This window comes from Oncorhynchus kisutch, linkage group LG5 (assembly GCF_002021735.2).
Source record: "Oncorhynchus kisutch isolate 150728-3 linkage group LG5, Okis_V2, whole genome shotgun sequence".
Lineage (NCBI taxonomy): Eukaryota > Metazoa > Chordata > Actinopteri > Salmoniformes > Salmonidae > Oncorhynchus > Oncorhynchus kisutch.
This window is the reverse complement of record NC_034178.2, coordinates 12,560,918-12,572,965: the sequence shown is the minus strand read 5'-3', so window position 1 is coordinate 12,572,965 and position 12,048 is coordinate 12,560,918. Positions and strand designations below refer to the sequence as shown.

General features: G+C 42.4%; 1 protein-coding gene across 5 annotated transcripts in view; it reads left to right on the top strand.

The window, feature by feature from the left end:
* Window positions 1–6,776: 6,776 nt before the first annotated feature.
* The window catches only part of LOC109890658 (cell adhesion molecule 2), a 29,857-nt gene continuing 24,585 nt past the window's right edge, over window positions 6,777–12,048 (top strand). For 3 of the 5 annotated variants that reach the window (XM_031824502.1, XM_031824504.1, XM_031824501.1), the window contains exons 1-2: window positions 6,788–6,963; window positions 7,354–7,444. In XM_031824502.1, coding sequence (XP_031680362.1) covers window positions 7,369–7,444 — 76 coding nt within the window. In that variant the 5' untranslated portion in view covers window positions 6,788–6,963; window positions 7,354–7,368. Of the gene's footprint in view, window positions 6,964–7,353; window positions 7,445–12,048 lie in introns of all 5 variants that reach the window. The other 2 variants (XM_031824503.1, XM_031824505.1) reach the window with 2 other exon arrangements.

Genomic DNA, 12,048 nt, shown 5'->3' with positions numbered 1-12,048 from the left:
CTGGATGTGGAGAAACAACAAAGCCAGCAACATTGGCCTCCGGTTGGTTACAGAGGGAGCAAATAATAGAACAGTTGACTGAGTCCTTTTGGGACACATGCCGGTAATGAGACGATGTGTCTTCCTCTAGCTGCTGTGACAGCTACAGATATATACATGGTGAGGAGGAGGATGATGCCACATTACCCGAGAGCTTTGTCTTCCCTAGTTCTTCACCCGTGTATGATTATCAAGTCAAATTGTATTTGTCACGTGCGCCGAATACAACGGGTGAATGCGGTGAAATGCTTCCTTTACAAGCCCTTAACCAACAATGCAGTTAAGAAAAATGTGTTAAAAAAAAGATACGTAAAAGAAAAGTAAAACAAATCATGGAAGAGCAGCAGTACAATAACAGTAGCGAGGCTACAGTGGCAAGAAAAAGTATGTGAACCCTTTAGAATTACCTGGAGTTCTGCATAAATTGGGCATCAACAATAGGCAAACAGTGTGCTTAAACTAATAACACGCAAAGTATTGTATTTTTCTTGTCTATAGTGAATACATCATTTAAACATTCAGTGTAGGTTGGAAAAAGTATGTGAACCCCTAGGCTAATGACTTCTCCAAAAGCTAATTGGAGTCAGGAGTCAGCTACCTGGAGTCCAATCATTGAGGCAAGATTGGAGATATTGGTTAGAGCTGCCTTGCCCTATAAAAAAACTCACAAAATTTGAGTTTGCTATTCACAAGAATTATTGCCTGATGTGAACCATGCCTCGAACAAAAGAGATCTCAGAAGACCTAAGATTAAGAATTGTTGACTTGCATAAAGTTGGAAAGGGTTACAAAAGTATCTCTAAAAGCCTTGATGATCATCAGTCCACAGTAAGACCAATTTTCTATACATGGAGAAAGTTCAGCACTGTTGCTACTCTCCCTAGGAGTGGCCATCCTGCAAAGATTACTGCAAGAGCACAGCGCAGCCACTGCTGTCCAAAAAATAACATTGCTGCACGTCTGAAGTTTGCAAAAGTGCACCTGGATGTTCCACAGCCTACCGGCAAAATATTATGTGGTCAGATGAAACTACAGTTGAGTTGTTTGGAAGGAACACACAACACTATGTGTGGGGAAAAAAATGCACAGCACACCAACATCAAAACCTCATCCCAGCTGTAAATTATGGTGGAGGGAGCATCATGGTTTGGGGCTGCTTTGCTGCCTCAGGGCCTGGACAGCTTGCTATCTTCAAAGGAAAAATTAATTTCCAAGTCATTTTGCAGGAGAATGTTAGGCTATCTGTACTTCAATTTAAGGTGATGCAACAAGACAATGACCCAAAACACAGAAGTAAATTAACAACAGAATGGCTTCAACGGAAGAAAATACCCCTTCTGGAGCAAACCAGTCAGAGTCCTGACCTCAACCCGATTTGAGATGCTGTGGCTTGACCTTAAGAGAGCAGTACACACCAGACATCCCAAGCATCCCAAGAACTGCTGAACTGAAACAGTTTTGTAAAGAGGAATGGTCCAAAATTCCTCCTGACCGTTGTGCAGGTCTGATCTGCAACTACAGAAAACGTTTGGTTGAGGTTATTGCTGCCAAAGGAGGGTCAACCAGTTATTAAATCCAAGGGTTCACATACTTTTCCCACCCTGCACTGTGAATGTTTACAGGGTGGGTTCAATAAAGACATGAAAAAGTATAATTGTTTGTGTATTATTAGTTTAAGCAGACGGTGTTTGTCTATTGTTCCGACCTAGATGAAGATCAGATAAAATGTTATGACCAATTTATGCAGAAATCCAGGTATTTCCAAATGGTTCACATACTTTTTCTTGCCACTGTATATACAGTGGGTACCGGTACAGAGTCAATGTGCAGGGGCACCGGTTAGTCGAGGTAATGGAGGTAAGAGTTAAAGCGACTATGCATAGATAAACAGAGAGTAGCAGCAGCGTAAAAGAGGGGTGGGGCAATGCAAATAATCTGGGTAGCCATTTTATTAGCTGTTCAGGAGTCTTATGGCTTGGGGTAGAAGCTGTTTAGAGACCTTTTGGACCTAGACTTGATGTTCCGGCACTGCCTGCCGTGCGGTAGCAGAGAGAACAGTCTATGACTAGGGTGGCTGGAGTCTTTGCCCATTTTTAGGGACTTCCACCGACACCACCTGGTATAGAGTTCCCTAGTGGCCGGAAGCTTGGCCCCAGTGATGTACTCTGCCGAATGCACTACCCTCTATAGTGCCTTGCGGTCAGAGGCCGAGCAGTTGCCATACCAGGCAGTGATGCACCCAGTCAGGATGCTCTCAATGGTGCAGCTGTAGAACTTTTCAATTATCTAATCTTTTCAGTCTCCTGAGAGGGAATAGGCTTTGCCGTGCCCTCTTCACGGCAAAGCACATATGTGTTTGGACCATGATAGTTTGTTGGTGATGTAGACACCAAAGAACTTGAAGCTCTCAACCTGCGGGATGCTAGGTACTAGATAAGGTACAATCTAAAGAAAAAAAAAACTACTTCACCTGGATTGATTTGTTTATTACATTTATTACAGTCAGGAACTTATTGTGTTTTTCACAGTAAAAGTTATGAATGAATAGTTCATTAGTAGGCCATTTTCAGTCCGTTGCTAGACTGAGTGAAAGAGGAGAGCAGCATGGTGCTTAGTCTTTGACTGTAATAATGCAGTAACCAGCATCCATTATGCAGAGAGAGAGATAGTGGAACAGATAAAGAGAGAGAGAGAGACAGATTGAGAGCGCCGCTCCGACAGTGTCTCCCTGACCTTTCCAAGCATCCCGCCATCTCTGTCCTGCTTTCCTCCGCTCCCTCATTACACCAGGTTAACCTTTCCCATAAGCTTCCAATCTATCCATCTACCTTTCCTCTGACTGATGAGGGTAAGTGCAAATGTGACTACTTCAATTCTACTTCCATTTGCAAACTAACGGAATACATTGGCCTCTTTGAGTTATATTAGGGAATGAGGAAATGTCTAACGTGGACCGTAACGGGTCAAGAAAAAAAAAACTGACAGAACATAGGAGAGAAAAGGGCTTCGGTGAATGTGCCAACCTTGTAGATAGGATATGAAACCTAAAAATAACTAGAAAACAAATAAGACATGTCTAAAAGCATTTAAGTCAAGGTGAGGGCAGCGGACAGCCATGTCAGAGGAATAAACAACTTGGCCAACAAAATGACCAGCTGTCACTCACAGCCTATAGTGAAACATGGACTCTCAGATCTTTGTCCAGGGACACTCGTGAAAAATATCCCCAAGACTCAGCTACCGTAGCAGTGCCACTAGCACTCCTTTAACACCAGAGCCACATGACAGCAATTTCCTAGCGAGTGGCTAATTTATTTAAGACTTGTCAAATAAAAATGACTGTAACAGTGATCAGTGGGACCTTTCAGACTCCTGAGTGAGGGTTTGAGAGTCCTTCCAAGGACTGAAGGGCTAACTCTAAACTGAAATAGCTCACGGAGAACAGAGATTGATAAGGAAGTACTTTGAGCTTCAATGGGTGTAGCTGTTTGAACCAAAGACTACTTGCTACAGGGAAACACAAGAAAACCTTTATTTGTATGGTAGGCTAGGAAGTTGAGTCTCTGTGTGGGAGGATTATAATATTCTGTTCTGTCGCTCACCACTTCCATACAGTAAATTGCTTGTCATGGCATATTTGCACTTCCAGCCAGCCACAACATTAGGAGAGGCAAGTGCATCTCAACCTAGTGTGTGGCTGTGCATGGGTGTGAAGATCCAGGAGAGATCATGAATATACCTCTTCATTATAGCTGTATAGTGTTTTTGACAACAAAGTAAATCTAGCAAAGAATAATGACCTCAGAATAAGACTCTTTTGAAGGTGGTAATCAAGAGAAATTGACTGTGTAGAGGCACATCTCGTACAGTATGTTGATTACCAGTCTTGAAATTGCTCTGTCATGATCGTCGTAAGGAGTGGACCAAAATGCAGCGTGGTATGTGTTCATAATGATTTTTTAAATTAAAGAAAGCACTGAACACTGAATACAAACTATACAAAACAATAAACGAATAACGACCGTGAAGCTATAATGAGAACTGTGCTGACACAAGCAACTAACATAGACAATCACCCACAAACAAACAGTGAAACCCAGGCTACCTATGTATGATTCTCAATCAGAGACAACTAATGACACCTGCCTCTGATTGAGAACCATACTAGGCCAAAATATAAAAATCACAAAATCATAGAAAAACAAACAGACTGCCCACCCCAACTCACGCCCTGACCATACTAAAGAACGACAAAACAAAGGAAATAAAGGTCAGAACGTGACATGCTCAGGTACAAAGTGGGATAGATGTTTTTCTAACACTTACAGTTGAAGTTGGAAGTTTACATACACTTAGGTTGGAGTCATTAAAACTATTTTTTCAACCACTCCACACATTTCTTGTTAAAAAACTATAGTTTTGGCAAGTCGGTTAGGACGTCTACTTTGTGCATGACACAAGTCATTTTTCCAACAATTGTTTATAGACAGATTATTTCACTTATAATTCACTGTATCAAAATTCCAGTGGGTCAGAAGTTTACACATACACTAAGTTGACTGTGCCTTTAAACAGCTTGGAAAATTCCAGAAAATGATGTCATGGCGTTAGAAGCTTCTGATAGGCTAAGTGACATCATATCGATTTAACCTGAAAGGCCGCTCAGCAAGGAAGAAGCCACTGATCCAAAACCGCCGATCATACTTTTTGGAGAAAAGTCCTCTGATCTGATGAAACAAAAATAGAACTGTTTGGCCATAATGACTATCGTTATGTTTGGAGGAAAAAGAGGGAGGCTTGCAAGCCGAAGAACACCATCCCAACCGTGAAGCACGGGGGTGGCAGCATCATGTTGTGGGGATGCTTTGCTGCAGGAGGGGTGGTGCACTTCACAAAATAGATGCCATCATGAGGAAAGGAAAGTATGTGCATATATTGAAGCAACATCTCAAGACATCAGTCAGGAAGTTAAAGCTTGGTCGCAAATGGGTCTTCCAAATGGACAATGACCCCAAGTATACTTCTAAAGTTGTGGCAAAATGGCTTAAGGAAAGCAAAGTCAAGGTATTGGAGTGGCCATCACAAATTCCTGACCTCAATCCTATAGAAAACTTGTGGGCAGACCTGAAAAAGCGTGTGCGAGCAAGGAGGCCTACAAACCTGACTCAGTTACACCTGCTCTGTCAGGAGGAATGGGCCAAAATTCACCCAACTTATTGTGGGAAGCTTGAGGAAGGCTACCCGAAATGTTTGACCCAAGTTAAACAATTTAAAGGCAATGCTACCAAGGTGTATGTAAAACTTCCGACTTCAACTGTATCTACCACATCACAGCCTCTTCTCTGTGCCGTCATCAGTAATCAGAGCATCTTGTCATTTTCAGCACGATAACAGACGCTCTTCAAAGTCGGCAATACTTACTGTGTAATCAATTCTGGTGAAGAACGTAGGAAGCCACTCTCCCATGGAGGGAGTGATCCTCCTCAGTATTTCCTCAGCTGTGACGTTTACCCTCAGGACCTCAATGCTCTGGCAGCCTAGCGGTAGGCAGGCTCTCATCAAGCACAGGTCATGTGAAATGGCAGGCTGAGTGTTGTGGTTGAATGTCAGAAAGGCAAGAAACAACCAGGGGAATTCCACACAACACAAACATCCACGCACGCACGCATGTATGCACACACACACACACACACACACAACACAACGCAACACAACCCACGACACTGTCCCATCCGGCCTGAACTGCATAGTCAGCCAATCAATACGTTGATGTGATCATGCCACCTATTTTCTGCCTGTCAAATATGGACCAGGATTTTAGTTCTAGTCCGTAGGCTACTTATTATGTAGGTAATGGACTTAAAATTACAATTTAAATGACCTAACAAACTTGTGATTAAACCTGCCAAGTGGGCATTTTCATATTTGTTAAGTCTGTAGGCCTATTTCACAGGTAAATGTTTGTCTTTGTAATTTGTGTAATTGCCTGTACAACTGAGCACCATCTGGCCCTGCTTTGAAACCGTTTAGCATCCGCAGACATGACAACAAACATTAGTTTCAGTATCACTGGAAAAAGGGTGGCGATTAAAAAGTCATTATGTTTACAGATCACCTACCTTGACTGCTATAACGACACTCAACTAGCAGTCACAGAGGGAGACAATGTGTAGTAACATGTAGTTGTTATATCTAGTTTAGAGGGAGAGATTCAGCTTTGTTCTAAGAGTCTGTAACTCTTTTCTGTCTTGACACTGCCTAGCTGTCCAGACCAGGACTGGTTCCATTTTTTTAAACATTTGAGTCATTTAGCAGATGCTCTTATCCAGAGCAACTAGGTTTAAGAGCCTTGCTCAAGGGCCAGTTGACCAATTTTTCACCTAGTTGGCTCTGGGATTCAAACCAGCCACGTTTTGGCTACTGCCCCAACTCTCTCAACTGCTAGGCTACCTGCCGCCTAGGCTAACTTCCGCCAGTCCACCCTATAGGTTTCAGTCTTCCTGTGTACGTCTCTCTCCCCCCCCCCCATAACCCTAGCCCTCACCCTGTCCCAGGACCCTATCCGTGTGACACTATCACTCTACACTACAGTAGGTCCCAGGCTTCCTGTGTGTGCCTCCACTCCTCCCTATCCCAGCCAGTTCCATTGTGTGAGACAATCACCCAGTAGCTGTGGCCCATTTGTAAAAGGGAGGGGCCTGCATGCTTAACTCGTGGCTACGTAAGAGACCTTGTCTACCAGGAGAATTAGCAGATCAGCTCACAGAGCAACAAATGTGGCCCACACCCATTCAAAGAGTGAAAAAAAACACATTGCGCATAGGTCTCCAACTTAACACTCCTGTCAACTTAACAGCATAACAGTTGCACAAATTCATCACGGAAAGGGAGTTGAAGGAAAACGTATTGCTTGACTTGGACTTGGTGAGTTCTGCATTTCTTGCCTGTTATTGTTTCTATTAAGGAGTTTGTATTGTCGTTCTATGATCGACCTTGTAGACAAGTTGCCCTGTGAGAAGGACAGAGAGAGAAAGTGAAGAGAGCTTCAAGCCAACGTCCTTAATGAGCTGTATTAATTCTGTCATGTCGGTGATTTCTAAGAATGAGGAATAATCCTGATAATGCGTGTAGCCATTGGCGTAATGTGGGTGGTTTTGAATGGCGACATGCCCCACTTTGACTGTATGAGAAAAATCCACTCTTAACTGTTATGAAATTCTATATATGTAAAAGGAGCAAGGGGCTATGTTTCATTTATGAAATGAATCTCTCCAAATAACCCATTCACTATTTCTCTGTGTTCTGTATGTCCAGTATTGACTGTTCATCATGGAGGCACCAACAACAGCAGGTACAATAATGGTCAGTCACATCATAGAACTCTTCACACAGCCCTCCGTAGCTGGTGAGTGTACCACATTCTTCCACACGATACAACCATAGACCTACTAGGTACTACTCTAGGGGTATTTAGGGAGGTGTTGGACAAGACAAGAGAGGACAAACTTTGCTTGGACCAGCTGTGAAGACAAAGCAAAGGATTTGTATCCTGTTGGACAAAACCTAAAACCTTTATGTAGGGGGAAATATTCAGGCTATAAGATATTCTTAGGCCAAAAGGATCGCCCACAATCCTACTACTATCCTCCTAAGTCATGTTTTATTCATGTTCTATGCAAACTCATTAGGAAATACAAGTATATTAATTCAATCCCACACTGTTCTAAAACAGGCTCTCAGACAATGGCCTCATTCCAAATGGCACCCTATTCCCTATATGGAGCAAAGGGATTTAGGTACCATTTGGGATGCACCAAGAATCTACGCCAACATTCCTAGAGTGTCAGAGCCCAGAGCAGGTGACTGAGGAGGTTGGAGGTTGCCCTAGAGATGGTCCGGTAGAAGAGAGCTTTAGACAACAGAATGAACCTCTTCGTTGTTAGTTCCTCCTCAGGAAGAAAAGATTACTTTGAAAGAGTGAAGAAGGTAGAGAGTAGAGAGAGAGCGAGAGAGTCCCCAGAGAGGGTTAGAAGGGTGTGTCACACTATGGACCTGCAGATTATGGGGAGTGTTTGTTAATCAGCCAGCCAAGTCTGGGTAGGAAAGCCTCCAGCACCACAAGTTCTGCTCTAGTGATAAGGACAGACAGCTCAAATTCACCATCTATCTCTCACACACACACACACACACACACACACACACACACACACACACACACACACACACACACACACACACACACACACACACACACACACACACACACACACACACACACACACACACGGGAGCTCTCACATACTCTGAAAATACTCAAATTAGCATCTGAATACCATGTGGATGAATACAGACCTTAATTTGATCACCCTTTTGCAGGAGTACTTTCTTGCAATGCAGGAAATGTAAAACTTGTACTGTTAATTATACTTAACTTGAAATGTTATTCTTGTGGGAATTGGCCTATATGGATAGTTTCTTATAGAACGTTTAAAAAGTCTTCTGAAGTTTTCCCTTACGAAAAATGTATCAACCCCTACAAAATGTCCATGAATTAATGATGTTATTTAAATGATAGGAGGCCGTCTGCGCTCTTTAAAGGTTACTACTCTATAGTGTTGGTTCCAGGTGCATGGGAGTCCAAATAAGAATACTGGAGGAAATGGAGATCCAAAACTGAATGCAATAAAGATGCTAATTTGAACATCATGGTGCCCAAAAAAATCTAACAAAAGTTTCAGCCTCGGGCCATTCTCAGTATAAATGGTCGGCACACACACCTGTTTCTATTTCAAGGATAATTGCATGTCACATGATCAAGCAAGAATATACATCAGAAAATCTATAATTGGTACCTAGTACAAAAGAATGCATGATCTGCATTATACAGTATATAAAAGCGGACAGAGAAATATCATAAATGATTGGTACTATGATTTTTTTGGCCACCATGATGTTCAAATGAACAACAGCTTTCCGCGTGGCATGTAGCCTAGCGGTTAAAAGCATTGGGCCAGTAATTGAAAGGTTGCTGGTTTGAATCCCTGAGCCGACTAGGTGAACAATCTGACAATGTCCCCTTGAGCAAGGCACTTAGCCATAATTGCTCCTGGAAATCTAAATGACATAAAATCTTTATTTTGCATTCAAGCCTCAGTTTTGGATTTTATTTATTTTTTCAGGCAGTGTGCGGGCCTCCATCTCCTCCATTAATTATAATCCACTTTTCATGCAGGATTATTTTCCTGCTGTAGCAAACTGATTCAAATTAAGATCCTACATGTGTATTGGCGCAAAACTTGCATGATATACTTTTTTTCCCTCCATCTATTCAAGTTACTGACCCAATGCTCTTAACAGCTAGGCTATCTGCCACCCTACCAATTAAATTCAAATGTGGTCTAAAATTGTTCCAAAGATTTCACAAGAGAGTAACAGTCTCCCAATTAAACCAGTGTTTCCCAACTCCGGTCCTCCAGTACCCCTAACAGCACAGATTTTTGTTGTAGCCCCTGATTCAACTTGTCATGGGCTTGATGATTAGTTGACAAGTAGAATCAGGTGTGCTTGTCCAGGGGCCATAACAAAAAATATGTACCGGTAAGGGATACTTAAGGAACAGAGATAATTGTGCTCCCATTGCTTTTATAAATGGTAGGGGAACATATCGTGAGACAGTTTTGAAAAGAAACAAATGTGTCTTTCTGTTTCTCTCTTGTTAAATCTTTGGAACAATATTAGACCACATTTGAACTGAACTTGAACTGTTCACTGACAAAGCTTCGTCATTGTTCAACGCGGTGTTATGACGAGATAATCTTACAACAAGGAGAGAGTCACTTTCTCTCACTGGCATACAATCATGTGGGCTATCTACATGAAAACATTCCTGTGAGAATCTTCTCCGCTCACAATCCCCCTCGGGTTTGTTCGACAGCGAACAGCTATCACAGTGCCATCCCACACAGCTTGTCTCACCAGTCAAAGTGACCGAATTAAACCCTTAGCTCTCCCCCCCTCTTCAGTGACGGGAACCATGTATGCCTGCATCAAAGTGACTCCGTACTGTAGTTGTACGACAGGCTCAGCGTGATGCTGTCTGAGAGGAAGGCAATGCCACCTGAATAACAAAGGGACACGGCATGCGTTGTACTGTCAGAACAGCCTTGGGAGACAGTGAAGAAGCAAAGAGATCATTCTAGAATGCACTCACTGGTTAGAGTAGAATTGTAAGGCAGTAATTTTGTATTTTTTTGTGAGGGAGAGTTCATTGAGGTGAGACAATCAGATGTTGATTAGCAGGTGTGTGACTATCTGCTATTTCTTTATGCTTATGTTTCCTGTTGACTTAGATGCTACAAATGTGTCTAAAACGAAGTAGTGTTGTTCCCAAGAGAGCAGTACAGAACGTCAGCTATTAAAACATAGTTTACATTGATCAAGCTTATGGACTGAAGACAAACATAACTTTTTGCTACCAATTGTGTTCAAACTAAAGTAAAAAGAAAGAAGCACAACAGGATTCAAATCATATGGACGCTAGTAGCAGTTCCTCACCTTAAAATACATGATCAATTCCAAATCCACTACCACCCTGGTATGCGGATCTTAACTTGCCTTCCTGTCAAAAATCTCACGATTTTATGTTACCATTCTGCGTTAATTCTCCCTTTACACTCATAGGAATTGGCCTATATGGATTGGTCTAATTTGAAATGTTTCTTACAGAAGAAAGCATACGCATGGTAACAATTGAAAGGGAACCGTTTGGAAACTATGGGGAAATGATTAGACCAAAAATGAGGACACAACAGTTCACCTGACAAGAGTGAATCCAAACATTACACTGTTGATTTTATGTGCATTTTACATTTCACTGTACTTTTCACTGCATTTGTTGATAACGAAATGTGAAAATACTCTGGATACATTCAGTAACAGGATAAGAATACTCCTTGAAAATGTGGAGTAGGTGCAACATAAGACAACAACAAAAAATGACAAGAGTTTGAGTGGGAGAACTAACTGGTGTCTCCAAGTGGCCTAGAGCATGTAGATGTTTGTTTTGTTTGGAACTCAGCCCTGCATCCCCACCATCACACAATTACCGTTGTTGTTTACGCAATCCAAGAAAGGCCCACTTATACATTGCATTCTGGGTCAGGTGGGAATCATTTGAAAGCTTGTTCTATTGTCAAGTTATAAAATATGATCGTACAGTGTTACTCTTTCACAGGGCAAGTCAGAGAAATCGGTATTTTTGGTAACGAATGCATTCAGGTGCGTGTCCAACTGCAATTTTTCATCACAATAGACAAACATAGACTCATTCTGTTCAGGAGAACCCAGGCTATGACACCATTGTGGTGTGTTTTGTCTTGGGGTTTTGTTAGGTATTGGGTGTGTGGCTTAGTGGGGGTATCTAGCAAAGTCTATGGCTGTCTGGAGTGGTTCTCAATCAGAGGCAGGTGTTTATCGTTGTCTCTGATTGGGAACCATATTTAGGCAGCCATATTCTTTGAGTGTTTTGTGGGTGATTGTTCCTGTCTTTGTGTTTGCACCAGATAGGGCTGTTTTGGTTTTCACATTGCATTATTTTGTAGTTTCTTCATGTATAGTTTTTCCCTTCATTAAAATATCATGAATCATCATCACGCTGCATTTTGGTCCGATCCTTGCTATACCTCTTTGTCAGAGGAGGAGATAGAAGAAAGCCGTTACAGAATCACCCACCACAACAGGACCAAGCAGCGTGTCAACAGGCAGGAGCAGCAGGAGAAGCAACAGCGGCAGCAGGAGATACGTAATAAGGAATTCTGGACATGGGAGGAAATCCTCGACGGGAGAGGACCCTGGGCTAAACCAGGGGAGTGTAGCCGCCCCAAGGTGCAGCAGGAGAAGAGGCAACAGGAGCAGCCCAAAGAGGAGTACGGTTTGGACTACAAGAGTATGGACTATACTTCTTGGGAGGAGATAGACAGGTGGGTGGTCGATCCAGGGAGAGTGCTGGAG